The sequence below is a fragment of the Copidosoma floridanum genome, unplaced genomic scaffold, assembly GCF_036245765.1.
Source record: "Copidosoma floridanum isolate Cflo_tuat_1 unplaced genomic scaffold, Cflo_Japanese_pri ptg000025l, whole genome shotgun sequence".
NCBI lineage: Eukaryota > Metazoa > Arthropoda > Insecta > Hymenoptera > Encyrtidae > Copidosoma > Copidosoma floridanum.
Window position 1 is genome coordinate 6,556,148 of NW_028321902.1, and position 23,189 is coordinate 6,579,336.

Genomic DNA, 23,189 nt, shown 5'->3' on the forward strand with positions numbered 1-23,189 from the left:
TATATATATATATATATATACCTACGTGCATAAGCCAGCCCGAGTGCGACGGAACGAACATAAATAATTCATTCCTCTCGTTCTTGTGCGCCCCTCACTTTTCTCCCACCCCCCCCCTTGCCGCGCTCGCGAGAGGCAGCGAGCCAAAACTACCGCGCACTGTCTCCATACGAAAATTTCTTATACGCGGGAGGAGAGATCGGGATGCGCGTGTATATACGCGAGGGGGCGGACGAAATAATTCTTCCCTCCCTCGATCAACTTTCCGCCGTTGCCGCGAGAGTATAATTGAGCCGCGGGAAAAAAAAAGAAAACCAAAGCCAAGCGCCCATACGTATACACGTATATAAATTTACGAAGCTCCCTCCAACGATTTACCTCCTGTACAACACGTGACTGCGGCAACGCGGAAGAATTCCTTTTTTGGCATGTATTTGTTTCTTTCCGCTCCGAGGGTGTATATAATATATATAGGCGGGGGCATGCCACAATTTATAGACATTCCGAAGGCATCCCCGTGCTCTAAATCAATTACAAAGTTTCCTTCGACAAGCAGTGCCCGCAGCTTTGTCGGGTGTACACTTTGTAACATACGTGCAGGAAGGAAGGAAGGAAAGGTGAAACAAATGGTCCAATGTTTCGTTTGTATCTGTTCCTATATAGGCGAGTCGAAAGGCACTGACGAAGGAGTTGCTTTGGGCCGTGGATGCGGACACGCCCGCCGGGGCGCTCGTTTACACAGTCCTCGCCAACGACACCGACGCCGGACACGTCGAGAGACTCGGCCAGACCGTCGACACCTTCACCCAGGCGGACTTGGAGCGCGGCTTTGTCGACTACGTGCACAGTGGCAAAGGTGGATGATTAAAAAAAAATCATTCCTTTTATATTTATTTCATACCCAATTCTTATACGTGTGTTGCTGCAGATAAGACAAAAGCGGTGCTGGGGCTGAGGGTGAGCGACGGCGAGGCGAGCAGCGGGCCCCAGTACTTGCGCGTGAGCACGTACCCGCTGAGCATAAGGCCGAAGGTAAACACGGGTCTGGTGGTCGTGCATCGGTCGTTTTCCTATCTAAGCCCGGCGAACTTGAGCTTCGTGACCAACGCCGAGGATCCGAGGGTCGACTTGCGCTACGCGATACTCAAGCAGCCGCAGTACGGGGTGATACAGCGACAGCGCGAACCCGGACAGCCGTGGACGGACGCCGAGTACTTTACCAGCCGCGACCTCGAGCTCCAGGCCGTCAGGTATACTTGATAATATATAATTAAATACGCTGTTTTTGTTGTGTGCTTGTCTTGTTTATGTATAATACAGGGGTGAGTTGAATTTTTTTTCCACTTTTTTTTTAATTTTTTTATTTCAAGGCATATTCAGGAGAGACTTGAATATAGTTCTCTCAAAGCGATGAGAGCTCTGTTTTTGGTGTTAAAATAATTTTTAACATGACATGAGTCTATAAGTTAGTTCCCTACAGTGCACTTTTCTTTTTGGTACACAAACAAACCAGATACTTTACATTCGAGTAGGTACTTGATAATGTATACAACTGTTGTTGTACTTGTTCTTCTTCATGTATATGGCTTTGCGTGTGGATTTTGTTACGTTTTTGTGTTTTGTATACCACATTGGGGCTTGTTCTTCTTACCTATGTACGTAAAAAAAGATGTGACTCGAATTCGTCGTTTTTTTTTCAAGTCTCTAATTGTTATACAATGACAAAATTATTCATACGATCGGTACACTTGAATTGGCTGACATTATAAACAAATTGTTATTCCTGTGATTAAAATGCGTGACAATAGTATCGACAGGATTTTGGCCAATAGCCAAATTGATTCACACGGACTGTTTAATCAGTTCTATCGAATAGAAATTTTTTTTTGTCTCGAACAATCGAAGCGAGGATACAGCAGATCCTGCCTCTGATGGATTTAACATGATTTTCACGCTATAGTTTACGTACACGTGGTCTTTTTGCAATTATTTTCTTTACTTTTCGATAAAACGATTTTATTATTTCTCGATAATTAAAAAATGTATTTTATTCAATACGAACGAATTAAATTGTACATATATTCCATACACCCGCATGGGTCAGATGGTTGAAAAAAAGACTCCTAATAAAATTGTACGGTCTCGAATCTCGATCTTTACTGAGTCAATTCTGCAGAAATGCAAACAATCAAGAACCCGAAAGCTCATTAACGACATTAAACCAATTGTTATTGGAAAAGTTATTCTCCTGATCCAGTTGTAATTTTTTTTCTTTGTTCAAAAAAATTGTCGAAAATTCATTAATACTTGACCCTAAAGTCAAACGGGTATGTCAAAACATCACGTTTAAAGCATCATCAGGCGCAACGTACTCCCTTCCGCAGGTACCTCCACACCACGGGCAGTCCACGACACGACTCCTTCAAGTTCCAGGCGAGCGTGCGCGAGGTCCGTCCGGCCGCTACCTACGATTTCAACGTAACCTTCATAATCCTCGAGCTGCTCGAGATCAACCGGCACGAGGTCAACTTCACGGGCACCGCCGACGTGGTCGTCGAGCCACCAAACCTAACCTACCAGACGAACCCCTTACCGAGCGAGCCCACAACCGTCCTCTACAGCCTCCTGGAGCCATCCCACTACGGACACCTCTACCTCGATTACGACCAACTCAGCCCTGGTCAGACCTTCACCCAACACGACATAAACACCGCCCGGCTACGCTACCGGCTCCACCGGCGCGCCTACTCCCCCGTGGAGGACGCGATAGGCTTCAAGGTCAGCGCCCCCCAGTGCAGCGACCTCGAGGCTACTCTCAACTTCCGCTACCTGTGGCCGGTCGGGGAACCCCCCAGTCCCCCGCTCCTTCTCGCCGAGTCTGAGGCGCTGCGCGTCGCTGAGGGCAGTCGGGCGGCTCTCCTACCGGCACCCCTGAGCGCCACCTACCGGGACCTCGATCTGCGCTCGCTGGTCTTCAACCTGACCGAGTCCCCGCGCCACGGCTGGCTCGCCTGCTACGACGGCGCCCTACCTGTTCGGCGGAACGCTACCCACTTCACCTTGCAGGAACTCGCGAGCCAGTCCGTGTTCTACGTCCACGACGACTCCGAGTCGGCGAGCGACGGGCTCGAGTACCTGGCGCTGACGTCCGACGAGGCCACGGACTTTATGCGCCGGGGCGCGCTGCGCGTCGACATCGAGGCCAGGAACGACAACGCACCCAAGCGACTCGGTCGCAGGGTCTTCCACGTGGTCTCGAGATCAACGAGGATCATCACCCGGAGCGACCTCCGCTACACGGACGACGACCTTGGCACGCGACCCGTTGACCTGGTTTACAAGATCAAGCAGCTCAGCGGTGGGGAGATCTATCGGGTTGTCGACGGCAGCCCCGTGGACCGGTTCACCCAGCAGGACATCGACGACGAGGCGGTGGCGTACAGGCACCGGGGCAACCGGGAGTTCGAGAGGGTGGACTTTACGGTCAGCGACGGCGAGCTCTTCGCCAACGGCGAGCTGGAGGTCCAGGCGGGCCGGCCGTACGTGAAGTTGCTGCTCAGCACCGACACGCTCGTCCAGTCTAACCGGACGACCTACCTCGGGACCAAGGACATCGACGCCGAGACCAACGTCCACGCCAACTCGACGGACATCGAGTTCCGGCTCTTGGAGCGGCTCAAGCACGGGACACTGCTCAAGTTCAACCGGGAGACCGAGGGCTTCGACATGGCCGACCTGGTGCGCGGTGCCGTGGCTTACCGGCACACGGCCAAATCCCTCAAGCCGGACCAGTTGGCACTGAGGGTGAAGGTCAAGGACGCCGAGGACAGGGGCACGCTCGCGGTCAAAGTGCTCCCGGAGAGCTACTGGGAGCCCCTGTTGGTGCAGCACAACGGGACCGTGTACGTCGAGGAGGCGACGAGCGTCGTCATCAGCAGGAAGAGCCTCGAAATCGGCCACCCGGACGTGCCGCCCGGTCGCGTCACCTACCACATCAGGGAGTGGCCCAAGAACGGACACCTGGAGGTGCAGACGCGCGACGAGGACGAGGGCGGGAACGAGGAGGAGGACGGGGAGAGCCACGCGGTGGAGAGCTTCGAGCAGAGCCTCGTGAACGAGGATCGGGTGCACTACGTGCAGACGACGCCCAACCGGACGAGGGACAGCTTCGTGGTGGACGTGAGCAACGGGGTGGTCTGGCTGCGCAACCTGAGCGTCAGCGTGGCCATTATCCCGGCCAAGTTGTACGTGGCCGCGCGCAACCTGACGGTCCTCGAGGGTAAGAGCGTGGCTCTGCGCGAGACGGACTTTTACGCGCTGACGGGGTACTTTGCCGGCAAGCTGACCGACTACCGGGTGGTCGAGAAGCCGAGGCACGGGGGTTTGGTGGACGCGGCGAAGGGCGGGCCGGTGAAAAAGTTCTCCCAGGGGCAGCTGGCCGCGAGGGAGATCGTGTACAGGAATAGCGGGGATGAAGTGGCGGCGGATCGGTTCAAGCTGGCGGTGATGGCCGGGGAGAAGAGCAGCGAGCCCTTCGACGTGTGGGTGAACGTCGAGCCGGTCAACGATCAAGTGCCGGTTGTCGTCAACAGGACGAGGTTCAGCGTGTGGCAGGGCGGATCTGTCGTCGTGGGCAGTGAGTACCTGGCTGCCAAGGATAACGACTCGGCTCCCGAGGACTTGGTTTATAGGGTCAGGAGTTTGGCGAATGGGTACTTTTCGCTGAGCGAGGCGCCGGGCATTGAGATCGGCAACTTTACGCAGGAGATGATCGACGCCCGGCATGTTCTGTTCACGCACAGGAGTAAGTTGGAATTTTTTTCTTTTTTTTATCATTTTCTCACTAGTAAGTTGGTTCCCTACAGTGTAGCTTTTAGGTTCACGAATAAGCCAGATACTTTACATTATTCGAGTAATTAAAAAAAAAAGTACTTATCACTTTCAACGCATGCATTATTTAGTAGGTACTTGCAATATTTTTTTTTTTTTTTTTTTTTCTTGTGTGAATTTAATAAACGGTGATTGTATTACGACTTTTTTTTTACTTTAAAATTGTATTCGCCGTACTGTGCAAAATTTCCACTATTTATTCCAGTGTTTTCCTTTATTATTTTATTTTTTTTATTTTGGATCAATTTGTATTTTAGTGAAGATATAAAACTGTTCCTAAATAACCATTAAAAGTATATAAAGTAATTTACCAAATACCAGGACACGAATAACATATTTCATTGCAATTTTGAATTCACGTGAACAGTTCTGGCAACTTATGCCGTAAAAATTTTTTAATTCTTTTAATTCACAATTTTTTAAAAAAGCTAATTGTTTTTTGTACCACTTATTTAATTAGTTATTGGTCTATACGATTAAAATTGAATACGTTGCTCGAGGTATGCATTCTTAAAAAATGAGAAACAAAAAGCTTGAGAAATTTACCAAGAAAGTGCCTCAACGAACTTCCAGGCGGCAGCGAGGCGGAATTTAAGTTCACGGTTAGCGACGGCCCGCACACAACGGACCTTTACTCGGTGAGCGTGTCGACCAAACCCATCCGTATACGGCTCGAACGCAACAGGGTCCTCAACATCTTTCCACTGGCAAGAAAACCCATCACGAGCGATCTGCTCCTGGCTAAATGCACCGACCCCAACCGGGACTTGAAATACGTGGTAAGACTCGGCGCCGGGATGGGAAAAATCATGATGGAAACGAGCGAGGGCACCTGGGTCCCCGTCGACCGGTTCACCCAAAAGGACCTCAATGACAGCAGAGTCTCCTACGAACACGTCAAGTCCTTCAACAACATCAACGCCAGCGACAGCTTCATCTTCGACGTCGAAACCAACTTTGCCAACACAATCAGGGATCAGGTGCGTGCATCACACCTTATACACATATGTATACGTAATACTGAAAAAAAAAAAAAAAAAAAAAATCAACCCCCCCATAGATATTCAACATCGACATATCAATCTCGAGCGGCGGCCTGCACCGCTACGTTACCTTTACCCCGGTGCAAGTGATCGAGGGTGGCTCGTCGACCTTTGGAATAAACATCAGCGAGATCGTGACGTTTCTCCGGACGAAGGCCGCCATAGCCAACCCCGACGTCTTCGTGAGACTGATAAGGCAGCCGAGCTACGGGCACGTGATGCTCCTGCCCGACCTGAACATCACGACCTTCTCCGAGTCGGAGGCCAGGAGCGGCAAGATAGCCTACTTCCACGACCACTCGGACACCCTCAGGGACCAAATCGACTTCACGGTCTACGTGTCCCCGGGTCACGTGGTCCTGTGCAACGTCTCGGTGCCCGTCGACGTGGCCCCCATAAACGACCAGCCCTTCAAACTCGAGGTCATCAAAGATATCGACGTCGTGCAGAACCAGACGCAAACCATCACCCGGGACAATCTCCTCACCACGGATCCGGACACCGAGCCCAAGGACATCATCTACGAGATCATAAACGCCCCGACGTACGGCCGCCTGCTCCTCCTCTCGGCGGACTCCAACTCCAACACCAAGACCCACCAGCCGAAGAACTTTACGCAGCAGGACGTGGACTCGTCGCGGCTGGTCTACGAGCACAGGGGACCCCTCCTACTCTCGACCTTCTACTTTCGGGTGTCGGACGGGCACTTCAACCACGACTACAAGATCTTCAACATAAACGTCCACCCGATCAGGCTGGCCGTGAGCGTGGCTCGGCCCGTCGAGATCCAGCAAGGCCTGACCTCCACCACCATAGACACCGAGAGCCTCAAGCTCGAGACGAACGTCCGCCCGGACCTGGTCCGCTACGAGGTGACTCGAGCCCCAAGACACGGGGCCCTCCACATCCGCGAGCAAAGCAACAACTTCCGGCACACGGACCTCCTGTCCAAGAGCATCGTGTACGTGCAGCAGGACATGACGGCGAGCAACGACAGTCTCGAGCTGTCCGCCCGGGTGAGCGAGTTTGAGTTGCGCGGCATCAGCGTGCCCATCCGCGTCGTGCCCCTGATGATAATTAGCCCGAGCCTTGAGGTGTACGCGGGCGAGAGAACGAGGCTGGGGATCGGGTACTTTGACGCGACGCCCTTGGCCAAGCTGGCCGGCAGCGACCCCGTGTTCAGGGTGACCCGGCGACCGAGGTTCGCCAAGATCATGCGCATCATGAACAGGACCGTGTCCTCGGGGGAGAAGAAACGGGCCCTGCAGGAGCAACGGGAGATCGGCAAGTTCTCGCACTCGCAGGTGCTCTCGGGCGTGGTGTACCTCGTCTGCACGAACGTGCCCTCGAACGACGTCAACGGGGTGAGCGATGGCTTCGAGTTCGTGCTCGTCGTGCCCCATCAGACCGCCTTCCGCTTCCAGCCGGCCGTGGGTAGTTTTGAGTTCCGGCTCAAGCTGAGCAGCGACTACTACAACAACTCGCTCGAGCCGATGGACCCGGTCGGCCACGAGGGCGAGATGACCGTGGCCCCGAGCATGGCCAACGACTACACCCTGCTGATCGGCGCCCTCGCGGGCATCTTTGTCCTCGCCCTGTGTATCATCGTGACCATAAGGTGCAGGCACGGCAGAGGCAAGAAGAAAAAGAAGAAGCCAAGCGGGGCAGGGGAGTCATCCTCGTCGTCGATAGACCCGGCCCATCAGCAGGACGCCAAGGTGGAGCCGGCGTGCAACGTGTCGTCGCTGCCGAGGCCACCAGACCACTTGCTCCCCGCCACGCCGCACCTCAAGCGGTACTGCGCGCCCAACGACGTTGTCCTCGCCAGTAGCATAAGCTCGAGCACCCCACTCCCGCCCCTCATGGGCCCACCAACCCTGACCTCGACTCTACCCCAGTGCAAGGTACGTGTAACTTATTTCTTCCCCTCTGGTGCGTATAAATATATCTATAATAAAATTGTGGGTGTCCTGCAGGTGATAGCCCTGAGCCCGATGGACAGCATCATGGGCTCGGACGTGGACGTGTCGGCTAGGTACCCGTACGGGGTGGGGGACGCCGACGAGTGGAGCAGCTTCGAGACGACGGATCTGCCGTGCCCGTCTCACGCCTCCCAACCGCCCCGGGCCACCCCGAACAACCCCCTGCTCAGGAAGAACCAGTACTGGGTCTAGCACGAGTGTTGTCCCCAGCTGGGAGCCCAACAGCCGGGGATACTGGCCACGTAGCGACCGCCCGGCGCCGCTTGCGAGCGGTGCCTCGACGCCCTGCACTGTGTCGAGCGGCAGCCGGAGAGGCGGCTCAAGAAGAAGAAATCGGTGAGCTATCGGCCCGGGGACGCGGATATCATCGGCTGACTCAATGGACACCGATATGCGGCTCCTCCCGGGTCCGAGGTGATGTAACGCGCGACGCATATAGGTACGGGTTAGGTTGGGGGGAGGGGGAGGACTACTATCGAAATCAATGTGCCTATATGTATGTATATATATATAACAAATGGAGTGCAGGGGGGACAGGGTGCGCCCATAAACGGCAATTATGCTGACGCGCTCGCGCGACAGAGTTGGCGCTTAATCGCTCGACGATTTAATCGGTTCACCGCGCGTGATGATGTATGGGCGGGGGAGGGGGGATAGTCGTATACATGCCCATATATACGGAGATAGGGGCTGACGGACGATAGCGTGTGTGTGTGTCAGCGGTGCGTCGGTCCACTGCATATAGCTGGTCAATAACACTCGAATCCCTTGGTGGTGCAGCGACGGCGTTTGTTGTATACACTGTAATGCGAACGTTCGCTCGGTGATGTTTATTCCGGCATGGAAGGGCCTGACTTGGGATATATTGATTATAGGTGTACGTGTACGATCGATTTCTCATCCCGAGCGCACAAAGACTGATCCGAAATTGCAATTACAGAAGCCTAAATCAATCGATGGTTCGCGCGGGGTTGAACTCTGTGAACTAACGTGTGTGCGAGTATATATACAATATATACGAATACGTGCCAATTATTATTATTATTATTGTTACTGTAAAGGAGACTCGTTTGGATTATTCGTTGCAGAGGTTTTGATCCTTGGTTCGACGTTGTCGGTGTGTATCAGATGCATTTAATCGTTGGTTGTTTGTATTGAAAATTTTATAGATATTTATATATTATATATGTATATGTAATTTACGTGCATGTTTTGGGGCGAATGGACGTCGGTGTCGACGAGGATTGTGCGAATTTTCGTTGCATGAATTGTGATTTATCAAGAGGGGCATTCGAAAAAACGACTCGGGAGTACTCGCGAACCAACAATTATGTATCATTGGTTGCAATCACTGTGTGACGTGTTGTAGGAATCAAATAAGTGCAGACAAGTGAAAAATGTAGAATTGTGAAATACGTTGATCAGGGGCTACATGTACGATGGATGATCAACTGTTTTTTGTTTTGTACATAACAATTTACGATGACGATGGTTATTTGTAAGGAATAATAAAAAAAAAAAAAAAAAAAAAAACCCCTAACGTACGATATAAATATAAAAGTCCGATTAAACGCACGTTTTCATCGATCGATGAGCCAAAGATATTGTAAACAATAAACTAAACAAAAGATACTTCGAATAAGTGTTATTTACATGTAAACGATAGCGCGCGCGTAGTTTTCAAAAACAATAAATAGATAAAAAAAATAAAAGAAAATAAAAAACTTTTAAAAATCCTTAACACGTTAAAGATACCGATAAGCAGTGAGATGTTTTTACAAGTGTTCCAGTATTAAAGCAAACGACGAATGACGCGTACAGCGTGCGATTGTATTTTTTTATATAAATTTAATTTAGACATGTACACTTTAGGTATGGTCACTATAACTATATGATTTTTAATCGTCACCAAAGTATACTGCTACAAGGATTCATTAAAAGATAATACGTATGCTCCGACGATTGGTACCGGAAACTGTATGAAACTGGTTGTATGGACAGAAAAATTTATCATTGTTGCAGTGTGTATAAGTGTATCTCGAAGTATTTTAACTTTTGATGAGAGAAGTAAGTACGTATAGGGGAAAAGACGAGAGGGAGTTTTTTTTCTAACCGTATATTCTATAGAGCACACGACAATTGCATTTATTTAGAGAACAATAAGAATCGAGGGGAGAACTCGTATATGTATATGGGTGCTTGGCGATATAATGCGACTCGATGGAACTTGGGGATAAACGGCTTTCGAGTTCTTTCATTATATTGTATACTTACTCGGGATGAAAAAAAAAAAAAAAAGTAAGTTAAATGAGAGAGAGAGAGAAAATAGCGAATTTTCCGTATAAGTATATCGTTAACACACACAGACACACGTGGCGTAGACAATTGTATTTTCCTCGTTGACTCTACGAATCTCGTAAATTACTCTTTGAGGTATAATAAACTGAATGTGCGATAATTATCTGCGTTCTCGATTTTTTTTTTCCTCGTCCTCTCCTATTGTTTATATCAAAACGAACCAACTGCCGGGGCGGAAAAACGCTCCATTCTGAACTTTGTTTCGGTGAACGGCATATCAAAAGGGATCCATCGCCGGGGAAGGAAAAAAAGAAGAAGAAATTACTACAATGGCGAGAGAGCAGCTTTGTACGCATCTGCATACACTACACGGAGACCCCAGGGTGACTAGCCCACTCTGCGCCCTTTATGTACACTCAATCGTGTACACGACGAAGGAGGGGAGGGGGAGGGAGGAAAAAGATGTTCTTGGGTAGGTATACGTTGTTTTTTTGTTCTCTTTCATGCGCCACTGTCACCTTCAGGTACGTAATTAACAGGATAAAAGCTCAGAAGTGTAGCGCAAATCTTTCCCCTTTTGAATAAATCAGCGGGCGTTCGAGGCTCCTTTCTTTTATTCCGTCCCGGCTGCAGTGGCAAAACAGTGGGATTCGAATGATGGACAAAGAGATCCTGAATTTTTCAAGCTTTCTCCGTAACAGGATTCGAGCTCCTTGAGGCTTTTCGATTTGTTAAGTCGCAAGTCAAAGGAATACGGACAAAATACAACATTTACCAACTTTTTACGTATAGTGGACCAAAGAGAAAATTTATGTCCCCAAGTATACATCCTCCGATACTACGAACTTTTATCTAAGATATTTCCAATCGCATTACGGTATATTTGTCTCTCCGTTACATAGAAAATTTCATGGCTTTGTCGATATCGTGCATTTCCGGCTTATACTTTTGCCATATTTTCCGTGATGCAATTTACGGAATCATTGATGTCACACCGCAAAAAATAGTGTAGTTAAAGGGATGTAAATGTAATTTTCGATGTAGAAAGTTATACGTTTCTTCAACTTTTTGATATTTGGTTCAAGATATACGAGATATATTATACCAAAATACCAACGAGTGAGCCATATATGTATGTTCGTTCATCACGCGGTGGTGGGTGGATCACCGCTATTCAAGGAAATTACGAGCTGTGTATAGTGTACTCGATCCTCTCCCGGTTTCTTGGGCGATGCGACATCGGATTCGCTAATATAGTGTGCCCAGAGGACTCGGGAGGGACCACCCGTATATACACGGGATATTTGCGGCTTTACGAATATAGTCTTTGCTCGACGTGACCATTGGCCATCAGAAGACGACCGCGTCAGTCCTTACCACAGCCGGTGGGACACGAATTGGAAATTTCACTTAGCTGGTACATCCATCTGCACACCGGAGTTTCCAATATCCTGTCGACTATACGTATGCTTGGAGCAAGGAGCAATGGTCCCTCGTAAAAGAATCGACTAAAATCCTCTGTACACCAATAACGTGATGTTTGGGTAACCGAGTGTATACGTACAAATATTATTGCGTATAAATTTCAGCGGGAGTCGGACGGAAATTCGAATAAAATGTTTGCCATCGCAATATCATCGAGAGAGAGCTGCTGCGCGGAATCTGTCGAATTGACAGGTGGGAGGGGGTGGGGTACATTGAGCTACTCTCGATGCACGCAAACTTTCGGTCTCGACGCCACATAGATCGCGTGCACGATCGCATACGTGACATTTCCACGCGGAATAAATAAAAAAAATATACATACATATATTTAAAAAGTAATACAGGTATAAATAATAATGATAATAGTGATACCATTGCACATACAGTACTGCAGAGGTGATGTCAAAACGCCACTTGGCTATTCGCTGTCGACGATTGAACGGCGGAGAGAGAGTGCGGATTTCGAGTTTGATATTTGGACTCGCATTTTTTTTTTTTTTTTTTTTTTTTTTGTGGATCTTCCGGAAAATGTTTATACAGTGGCACGTATACACGAGAGAGAAAAAAACAATGAAAATTATAGAGAAGTTCCAGCTAAAATTACTATTTTTCTCAGTAAATAGAAGGTAAGTTGGCGAAGAAGGAAAAAGTCATTATTTTTAAAAGTAAAAATTATTTTTGTGTAACAGTTAAAATTTCTATGCAAAAATTAAAATTTATAAAGCGATACTTTGAAGGTTTACTATTTCTATTTTTTATCGTTGTAACCATAATTTTAACTATTAAAACTACAATTCTTACTAGTAAAATAATAATCTTTACTGTTAAAAATAATTGTTTTTTCCTTACTCACCGGCATCCGTTTTACTATGCGGAATGGTTATTTTGGCCTGAGTTTCTCTATAATTTTAATAATGTTTTTCTCTCGGTGTACAACACGGAATGACTGATTTAAGCGGATGACGACGAAAAAAAAAAAAAAAAAAAAAGAAGAAGAAGAAGCGGCAATTTAATAGATTTAACAGCGTAAAAACTGAGCAATTCCAAAAAAGAAGAAAAGAAAAGTTTCTTGGGGTCTTTATAAATCTGGCGATTTTACGATACTCCACTTTCCGCGTCGAAGCTACTGCGTCAAAGGCGAAAGTTGCGATTCGACGAAACAAATATCGCAAAGAAGTTGTTTTCCGGCTCGAGGGAAAGCCGATAGGTTTATATAAGGCACGGGCGCGCGGAAAGCGCCGAGAGGCAAGGTATACAGTATAACTCGCTCAACAGCGGGAAAACACTGTTTGCGAAGGAAACTATGGGAGCTTTTGTTTGCTCGTGATTGGCGAGCGAGTCCCTCTTAAAAATTAATTAAACACCGTATATACGTATAGCTTGCAACAAAAAAAAAAAAAAAAAAAAAAAAAACAAATGAAAGAAAGGCACGGGAGACAAATGGTGGGTGCACGGGAAAAATAATAATAAAAAACGCGGGAGACGCGCAGGCGACCCCTTTGTTTGTCGCTGAAATCGCTGATGCCACTTTTAGAGCGACCAATGAGGGAAAGAGTTGGTACCTACATGCCGCTCTTTTGCGCGTTAATAAATCATAATTTGCGCCAAAGCTCTACGTGGACTTTCTATTTCGAGAACTTAACCCACCTATAGACGTAAGGGTTGTTCTTTTGTTTTTTTTTGCCTTTCGCTACTTTCGAGGATAAAAAAAATAAAAGCGTACATCGCAGCTGAATGTGCAATTATATCGAACGAAAGCGGGAAATGAATTGTTTAAGCGCCTCCGTGTACTCGCTGCTTTCAAGCGTCTCGCAAACAAACAAACAAACAGTCAGGGGTAACATCGGACCATTGTCCAGTAGATGAGACAACAACGCGGGTATACACATAAAGAGCGTAGAAAAAATTCAACAAATCGATAATCGAAAAAAGGAAATATCGGATAGAACAATATGGCCAAAGGGGGAGGGAAGAAGGTGTGGACGTTTGAGGGTTTGTCGGGCACCCACGTGAATTTGTTGCGTTTAATCGCTGTTCTGCCGTTCGAGGGTCGGACGCTGGAGTTCATCGGGAGCCGAATCCTCGGGCTGTACTGTTTCGTCATATCGGCCATTTACAACACAATGTACCTGTTTCCCTTCGCGCGTATGCTCACCAACGGCGACAAGGACTTTGACATAGGCCTCGTTTGCGAGATTGTCATCATCCAGAGCATTTGCATAAAGTACATGCATTAATTTTTGAATGGAGGGTGAAAAATAACAACGTTGATATTTGCTTTTTCAGGTACGTGATAGTGTTTGCAAAGCGCGAGGAGTTCGCGAGGCTGCTGGGGATGTGCAAGAAGTTGTGGCGTCACGTGAGGCCCGAGGAGGAGAGCGGCACCGTAAAAATGTTCGAGGCCAAGGCTTACATGCTCAGGGCGTTATTGATGTACAGTTCTTCGATAGTTTGCGTCACTTACATTGTCACCGGTTACTGTGTCAGGCTGCCACCCCTCGAGCCTAATGGGACGGCTCGGCGCATCCTTCCTTTTCAGTTTAGAAGACAATATTTTCCATACCTTTTTTTTTCATATAGTTAAGGTGGATTGCGTATTTTTTTGTTCTCAGGTCTGATGGCACCACTCACGAGTGGCTTACCAGAGTGAAAATTGTCGTTTGGAAGGATTGTTTATTTGATGATATGAGCATGAGAACCTTTCCTATTTTTTTTTTTTTGGTTGATAAGATAAAAGCGAGAAAGCCATTTACGTATTTGATGGCAATTGAGGGCCTTTTACAAGTATAATTATTTCACCGTCAACAATAATCACAATATTCGGAGCGACAAGAAAGCCACTGTCGATTGTTTGGAATAAAAGTTTTTTTAACTTTCTGTTATTCTTCTAAAATTTATTTTTCGATAATGATTTTTCAAAGGCTAAAATCTATTTTTTTATTTATTTTATTTTTTATTTTTTATTGTCTGTTGTAAATATTTTTGAAATTTTTTTTTTTAATAGTACCTTACAAAAAAGCATTCTTTTAGCCGAAGATAATCTTAATGTCGACAAGGACTTTTTTTTATTTTGAATTGTAAAAAGTACATCAAATATCTTGTTGAATTTTTTTACTATCATTAGATATTTTTGTTATTATTGAATAACTTTAAAATTAATTTTCAGTTCTATTTCTCAATAATTTTGAAATGAAACAATTTACTTATAAATACAAAGTAAAAATTGATGAAAATAACGTGGCATATTACTCATTTTTTTAAGAGATACTTTCAGTTCTAGAATAATACACTAAATAAACAATGTTATAATCCTGGAAAACTATACTTTTTTGCGTTATACATTTTATAAATCAAATTAATACTCCATAAAAAATTGTTTTTAATCTGTAAAAAATGGTCCAAGCAACTTAAAGATTTATACACGCTTGAAAAAAAAATTTTTCTCCCACATAAAGTGTATTCTTCTTGATGAAAAAATATTCTATTCATCACTGTTAACAATACAACAATGAGAGAAAAAGTTATTTTGTAGCAAATGATTGCACTGTATTGTATGCAGTAATTAAAGAAACTTTTTTCCCCGAAATAAGGCATTAAAATTAATAAAATTTAAAAAAAAATTGAATTAGTATCCACGCTTAAATCTCTATGCAATAAACATAGTATGCATAAATAAGAGATTTTATGAATATTTTCGTCCGAGCAAAGCAACGAAGATTCATGAAATCAACAACTCCGACTTCTTTTTTTCATATTTTGGGTAGGAGAGTAAAAGTACCTTTTTTGGTAATTTACTGAGCCCTCGATTGGAAAATATGTAGTGTTCGCCACATAAGTGCCAATCTTCAATCTGGATCAACCAGTTTTGCCCCCTTTTTTTTGGAACACAAAAACAAAACTTGCGGTTTAAAAAAAAAACTCAATGAATAGTTTGTCATCCTAATAATCATTTCGAATTCCATTGAAACGAAAAACTAAGCACTCTTCGCTCTGGTGATACATATTGTGACCGTATAGTCTACACGAAAAGCGTATACTCGTTTTTAACGAAAGACGTAACGAATTTTTAGATTTTACGTGGACATCCAAGACGAGCCGATGTACTCGGCAGTGGCGTGCCTCCAATCAATCATCTGTTTCACCATCGCGTTGATTATTCCGGGCTACGAATCCACCGGTCTGTTTCTGATTATGATGGCGTGCGGCTATTTGAGGTGCATCAGCGACAGACTCTACGCAATGGCGCTGGACACACACGCCTCGCTAAATACGGAGCTAAGCGATGATGATCGAGAGCATGGCGTTTGGAAAAAAGGAGTCGCGCGGGGAAAGGCCCTATCCAGGAAAGGTACAACATATACATAGTAAAAAAAAAAAAAAAAAAAAACAACTTTCATGTCGAATCATTGCAGACGTTGTGGAGTGCGCTGTGTTTCACCAAGGAATTCTCATGTAAGCTGGTGTTACTGCAACATATGGCATAATATATCGTACAACTGAGGAAAAAAAAATAAATAAATGTATCGTGTAATTTGAACAGATATTGCGAGGGCATTGAGCGTTTCACGCGGTCGATTTACATGACGACCCTCTTGGGTGTACTTTACAATCTGTCCCTAATTGCGATCAAACTTCTCCAGGTGAACCAACCAAAATACAATATCACTATCTAATCGTACTGAGTATTAATTGTGGTGTGATCGTTCGTCAGAGCGACAGCGACAGGTTCAGTTTGTTGTCGGTTTTCATGCTGCATTCGACGTCGCTCTACATCTGCCAGTGGAGTCCCCAGCACCTCATAAACGAAGTAATTTCACCCCGACAATCGACTTACGGTTCCATATACGTGAGTATATTGTTTAATTTTGATTTATTTTTCCACGCATGTACAAGAGCAAGGGTGTGAGCAACGCCGCCTACTTCGCAACGATGGAGCACGTGGTGTTCGACAAGGAGACCAACAAAATACTCGCGATTATGATGCTGCGAGCCCAGCGGCCCGTTGAATTGACTGCGGGAGGCTACGTCAGATTGTCCATGCAAACATTTGGCTCGGTACAGTTTAAAAACCACAGAGCCCACGTGTGCATTGGCTTTATATTTTTTTTTTTTTCCCTCCCCGCAGATGTTGTCGAACGCATTCTCCTTCTTCACTGTTCTCCGCAACTTCAGTGGCTGAGGTGATTTCAACTATATATGCTCAAACTCGTTGTGTATAGCGCAATGATCACGTAGAGTCACAATAAAAGTTTATCCACTCGGTTCGTAAAAGCTTATTGTGATTTGCAAAACCCCCCCCCCCCCCCGAGGTGTTTTTCGAGCTGGTGTGGAGAAAAACGTTACTGGGCTGAGGAAGGAAAATACAAGGGCTCTTTTTTTCTCCGTGAAGTTTGTCATTTCAGATGCCACGCTCGCAGAATACAAGTTACAGGAGCTTCAAGAAGTAGGGGAAATAAGAGGAGGATTACGGTACATACACAAAAGTTGGGGTGTATAGTATAGCCTTCTGGCTAAAACTTTTATATATACGTTCGTCGCTGGTTTATGGCTGAAAAAACTATATTTAGACTTAGAAGTCGCGCTTGTTTTTTTTTTTTTTTGTTTTCTTCTTTCTTTTTCTTCGTGTGCGACTAAAACGTGATCGCGATTTTTATGTGCGGCCCCGAAGGCTATATGGGTTCTATAATTAAGTGCGCGGCTCGATCAATTTTTTTCGTAGCCGTAGAGAGGAAAGAAGAGAGGAGAGTAGAGGATGGTCCCTTTTGGCGTCGAAAAATATTAGCCTCGCTTGGTGCGGCTATAATACATTTTTCACGAGGGAGAGCTTTTTTTTCTCACGAAAAAGAGAACTAATTATAATTGACATGAAAAAAAAAAAAAAAAAAAAAAAAAAGAGTTCTCGTATAAAAAGTGCACCTACACGTACACGCATGTACGTATGAGCTAATTTATTAACCGTTAAAGTTGTATTTTTCACAGTTTACGATGGGAATTAGCAGAGTTGAACTTACGATCAAACGCAATAGAGATTGTTAAAACTAGTCTAAACGGCACTCAATGTGGATGTATATAGGATATGGATTATAATATTTTTGTGCCTTTGTAGCTATTTTCAAGTTAATTTCAGCATCTTAAAAGTTATAACTACGACCACAATTTTCCAAGCAGTAACGATAAATCGGAAGAAATCGGCGCAAACGAGCACGTTCTAAAACATATCAAAGGCAGAAAAAATAGCCTCTACGTGAAATAATAGTAGGTATATTTGTTTACACACTCTCGGCGGCATCCTCTGGCAATGTCACGCCAATGTTATGGCTCCCACAAATGTTTGGCTGGACTCTGTTGGCACTTGCCTAGAATACAGCATATCCACAATATCGCCCACCCACACGATACGTTATATATAGCTATATACACACGGCGTATAATATGTGTTTCGTATTTTTTCGTACTCTTTTTCCGTAGTGTCGCCGCCGACGCCGCCACGTCCGGGCCACCAGTCCTCGTACAGCCTTTGCGTGTGTGCCAACAGGCAAGGCTCATCCAAGAAGATGGCTTTTTTACTTGCCCGGTGAGTGTTGTTGTTGTTCGTTCCCGTTTTTTCAATTAGTTTGTTAAGTTCGTCTTACCGCCCTCCTCCTCGATGGTGCAACGGTGCGTTTCTCGCTCAAAGAATTGAAATTACCCAAGTGATGTATATGTTACAAATCTAAGAGGACACAACACACACAAAACAGAGTTGAGGTTAGACGTGAGTGGAAGAGCGAGTGTCTGCTTCTCTGTGCGCTGCTGATGTTGCTGATGTTATCCGGGGCCTTCCCGAGCTAGTAAGGGTTTTTTTCCCTCGAGAGTCACGTGCCCGCGTCAACCGGTTCGCTGGATTTTCCTGAATCAATGATAATTATTTTAAAGATCAAACGATCAATAAACACACACTGCGCTTAATTATTGACGCATGCAGTACATATGCCAGAAGCTTATACCTATAAGTATGATACGTGACGAGAGAGATTACGATTTAAAAATTTGGTATTTTTATTATCTAAGTTTAGCGATGATCGATGCAGCTGATGGTGTATTTATACCTACTCGGTTACTGAGAAAGGAGAGTTTTTTTTTCAACCTCCCTGATAACCCTATCGTTGCGAACTGTTTATCAGAGTTGAATTCTTTTTCTTTCTTTCTCTTTCATTTTCTTTTTTTTTGTTTCTTATTTCTTTCATACGACTTGTAAGTAGTAATAGAGAGATTGAGACGTAACGAGTTGGAGCAGAGTTTCTTGACAGACCCTAACTAGCCAAGATGTTGACTGCTTTCAGGTTGGGCACAGCTGTGCTCTTACTGGCTATCATGGCTCAGACGACAAGTGGCGTGCAGAGAGAAAACTTCAAAAAGTGCGAGAATAGCAGCTTCTGCAGGTACGAGTATTTAATATTTTTGCTTTTTTTTTTATCTACCTCTTGCATCAGCGATTTTATAAACAAGGGTCTGCTGCGGTAGTAAGTGGAAATAAGCATTTCAAGTATGATCAGTTTAGTGTAAATCACTTCATCGAGCGTTTTTAATTGTAGACGGTGCAGAAAAGTTGAACCTGGAAAAACTCCGTATGAGCTCTTGCCAGATACATTAAGCCACAAAGAGTCGACATTGCACATTGAATTGTACAATAAGGTCACGGGAGTTTACTACAGGCTTGAATTGACAGCTTTGAAAAATGACTTGTTCAGGCTGTACATCAATGAAAAATCTCCTTTGCATCCAAGATATGAAGTGGAATATGCTTTGAAGGATCATCCCCAAACTACAGTTCTACAACTTGTTGAGAAAACGTCGACACACATCACTGTTAAGAATGGAAAGAACAAAGCTATCCTCCATGTCAATCCATTCAAAGTTGACTTTTATGTTGGAAACCAGTTGGTTATTTCCACAAACGACAGAGGTTTCATGAGGTTTGAGCATTTGAGGACAAAACCTCCGGCGTAAGAGAAAAAAAAAAAAATACTTTTCTATTTTATAATTTTTACGTTAGATCACGTTGTCTAAGTAACACTCCATTTGAATAGAAAACCAGATCAACCACAACAAGTTGAAGAAAATGCCGAAAATGCCGAAAAACCCGCTGAACCAGCTGCTGATCAGCCTGATGCACCACAGTTCCCTGGTGACGGTGCTGAAGACGATCCTGGTGCATGGGAAGAAAATTATAAAAGCCATCACGACGAAAAGCCCCTGGGCCCTGAAGCCGTTGCCATGGATTTCAGCTTTCCGGGAGCTGAGCAAGCTTATGGTATTCCCGAGCATGCCGATTCCTTTGCACTAAAGTCGACCAAACAAACGGATCCGTATCGACTGTACAACTTGGACGTGTTTGAATATGAAATCAACGAAAAAATGTCACTCTATGGCGCCATTCCTGTTCTCTATGCTCACGGGTAAATAGTTTTTTTAAGCTCGAAACATTTTCTACAACTTTTCAGTGGTTGTAAATTATTTTTTTCTTCCAACAATCGCAGAAAAGAGACAACGTCCGGAATTTACTGGAACAACGCAGCCGAAACTTGGGTTGACATAACATCGAGTGCGGACAACGATTTCGTGAAAAGCTTGGTCAATATGGTTTCTGGAACGGTAAAAAAACCACAAGTAGACGCTCACATCATGTCTGAATCCGGAGTCATCGATGTATTTATTTTGCTCGGTCCCACACCAATGGACGTCTTTAAACAGTTTGCTTCTCTCACCGGAACTGCGAATTTGCCACCCGTAAGTTAACAAACCATTTGTAGTGTACACGATGATTTTCAATCAAATTTTCCTGTAGATTTTCTCGCTTGGATATCATCAAAGTCGCTGGAATTACAACGACGAGGAGGATGTGAATCAAGTAGCTACAAACTTTGACAAGTATGATTTACCCATGGACGTTATGTGGCTTGACATTGAGTATACAGATGGCAAAAGATATTTCACGTGGGATAAGCTCAAGTTCCCCCATCCTCTGGAAATGGTCAAGAATTTGACGGAAAAAGGTCGTAAACTTGTAGTAATCATTGATCCTCACATTAAGCGTGCCAGCGACTACTTCCTTCACAACGACGCCACCGACAACGGCTATTACGTCAAGAGTAGGGACGGCAAGGACTACGAGGGCTGGTGCTGGCCCGGTTCGTCCTCGTACCTCGACTTTTTCGACCCCAAAGTTCGCGAATACTACTCCGGTCTCTATGACATAAGCAAGTTTGAGGGTACAACCAACGACGTTCACATTTGGAACGATATGAACGAACCCTCCGTCTTCAACGGGCCTGAAATCACTATGCCCAAAGACCTTGTGCACTACGGAAACTGGGAGCATCGAGATGTTCACAATATTTATGGCTTGGTTTACACCATGTCCACGTATGAGGCGCTTTTCAAACGTTCCGGCGGAGCTCTTCGACCCTTTATTCTAACTAGGTTTGACAAATTAAATTTATATACACGTTATTCAACCGGCAAAGTTATTATTTTTGCAAATTTTTTAACATTTACAGAGCATTCTTTGCCGGCTCACAGCGTTTCGCAGCTGTATGGACGGGCGATAACATGGCAGAGTGGGAACACCTGCGAATCTCGTACCCAATGTGTCTTTCGCTGGCCATTTCTGGCATATCATTCTGCGGCGCTGATGTCGGTGGCTTCTTCAAGAATCCTGACGCTGAGCTTCTGACCAGATGGTACCAAGCTGGAGCGTGGTTGCCGTTCTTCCGTCAGCACGCACACATAGACACGAAACGCCGCGAGCCTTGGACTTATAACGACGATTTGCTAAACAACGCGAGGGACACCTTGAGACTGAGGTACTCTTATCTACCCTACTGGTACACTCTGTTCCGTGAACACGAAGTCAATGGCACCCCAGTTATCAGACCGATCTGGGCGCACTATCCCACTGAAATATCAGCCTTTACTATTGACGACCAGATCCTCGTAGGCGATGCTATTCTCGTAAGGTCAATATACCAGCCTGCAGTGAGTGAAGTTTCAGTATACTTCCCAGGCGAGGGTAAGGTCGCATGGTATGACATCGAGACGTACAAGATGTACCTTGGAAAACAGATAGACAGTGTCTCGGTGACGATTCACCGCATCCCCGTGTTCCAACGTGAAGGTACCATTGTACCCAGGAAAATGCGTATCAGGCGTAGCACAGTTGCTATGAGAAATGACCCGTACACCTTGGTCGTGATTGCTGATGGAGAGGGCCGAGCCCAAGGCAACTTGTATATCGATGATGAGTCGAGCTTTGAATACAGGCACGGTAAATATCTATATCTCAGGATCAAGCTTGATGGCAAGAAGCTTACTTCAACGTTCCTCGAAAATCTCGCTACATATGACACCAAGAGCTCGCTCGAGAGAGTTGACATTGTTAACCCACCCAAGGATATCAAGAAGGCTGTCTTACACTCTAAAGGTAAATTTTTTTTTTTTTTTTTTTTTTTTTTTTTTTTTTTTTTTTTTTTTTTTTTTTTTTTTAGCTACTCTATTTATATTCCTGTGCAGTAGATTACTAATAAAAATTTCATATTTTTTTTTTCCAGCCATGGGCAATGTTGATCTGGAAACAAAATATAATCCACACAACAATGTTCTAACGGTACGTAAGCCAACAGTGAAAATGGGAGAGGAATGGATCATCGATTTGATAGCTTAAACAAGTCAAACTCCATGAACAATTGAAGAAACTAAAGAACAACGGAGGCCAAAAATGGTTTTTAGAGACTTTTTACACGCACCTATTTTACTGAGAAAAATAATAAAAGTAAGAGAGCTGATGTATCAAATAAACGGTGTAAAACAGAATGTTTTTTCAAACTGTGATTCAGTACATAAACTAATGAGCTACATAAGAAGCATAGCAGCTTATGTAGATATTTAAATGAAACTAATAAAATGCCTCCAAAGCACTCATTTTTACACATAGCACTTGGAAACACTAGTTAAGCATACATTTACTCTTTTTTTCTCATAGAATTTGAGATAGTTTACATTTTTATATGCCAGTATCGATTCACAAAGAATACAAATGTGCTCTAGTTTTTAAGTAGATGAATGCAATAATATTACCATTTATGTAAGCTGTGAGTAAAGAAATCTAACTTTTTTGTTTTTTTTTTTGGGAGTGTTGAGGAATGTAGTAAATAGTTAACTTTGATGAGGCAATTTGTATAGTTTATAATGAATTTGCCAGAAAAAATATATGATATTGCAAACATGTTTTTTGAATTTTTACCGATTTCCGTATGATGGAAACAAATCATTCCTGACTTGTGAAATTTTTGTATGGTAAATTTAGACACCTAAAATATTGTTTAATCATACATACCTGTTACTATAATAAATAAAAGGAATTATTACATGATGTCAGTTAGAAATAGACTGTATTTCATTCTAATTCATTACTTTTCCCAACCATTCAAATAATTCAATTGCATGTGTGATT

The 23,189-nt window shown here is 44.6% G+C and overlaps 3 protein-coding genes across 3 annotated transcripts in view; all 3 read left to right on the plus strand.

Moving 5' to 3' along the window:
* The window catches only part of kon (chondroitin sulfate proteoglycan 4-like protein), a 49,142-nt gene extending 40,858 nt beyond the window's left edge, over positions 1-8,284 (plus strand). Inside the window, exons 8-13 of the mRNA XM_014350744.2 lie at positions 664-856; positions 929-1,250; positions 2,385-4,804; positions 5,464-5,870; positions 5,951-7,837; positions 7,910-8,284. Coding sequence (XP_014206230.2) covers positions 664-856; positions 929-1,250; positions 2,385-4,804; positions 5,464-5,870; positions 5,951-7,837; positions 7,910-8,107 — 5,427 coding nt within the window. The 3' untranslated portion in view covers positions 8,108-8,284. The remainder of the gene's footprint in view (positions 1-663; positions 857-928; positions 1,251-2,384; positions 4,805-5,463; positions 5,871-5,950; positions 7,838-7,909) is intronic.
* A 5,366-nt stretch (positions 8,285-13,650) lies between these two features.
* LOC106637715 (odorant receptor 49b-like) lies at positions 13,651-16,914 on the plus strand. Its single transcript, XM_023392529.2, has 8 exons — positions 13,651-13,922; positions 13,985-14,236; positions 15,769-16,046; positions 16,111-16,150; positions 16,239-16,338; positions 16,410-16,505; positions 16,592-16,753; positions 16,824-16,914. The coding sequence occupies exons 1-8, from the start codon at positions 13,651-13,653 to the stop codon at positions 16,875-16,877; spliced, it is 1,254 nt and encodes a 417-aa protein (XP_023248297.2). The 3' UTR covers positions 16,878-16,914.
* Positions 16,915-18,177: 1,263 nt separating this feature from the next.
* GCS2alpha (glucosidase 2 subunit alpha) lies at positions 18,178-23,108 on the plus strand. The gene is made up of 8 exons (XM_014350642.2): positions 18,178-18,272; positions 19,021-19,119; positions 19,273-19,683; positions 19,768-20,136; positions 20,218-20,467; positions 20,526-21,160; positions 21,238-22,160; positions 22,288-23,108. Exons 1-8 carry the CDS (start codon positions 18,253-18,255, stop codon positions 22,398-22,400), a joined length of 2,820 nt encoding a protein of 939 aa, XP_014206128.2. The 5' UTR covers positions 18,178-18,252; the 3' UTR covers positions 22,401-23,108.
* Positions 23,109-23,189: the final 81 nt, after the last annotated feature.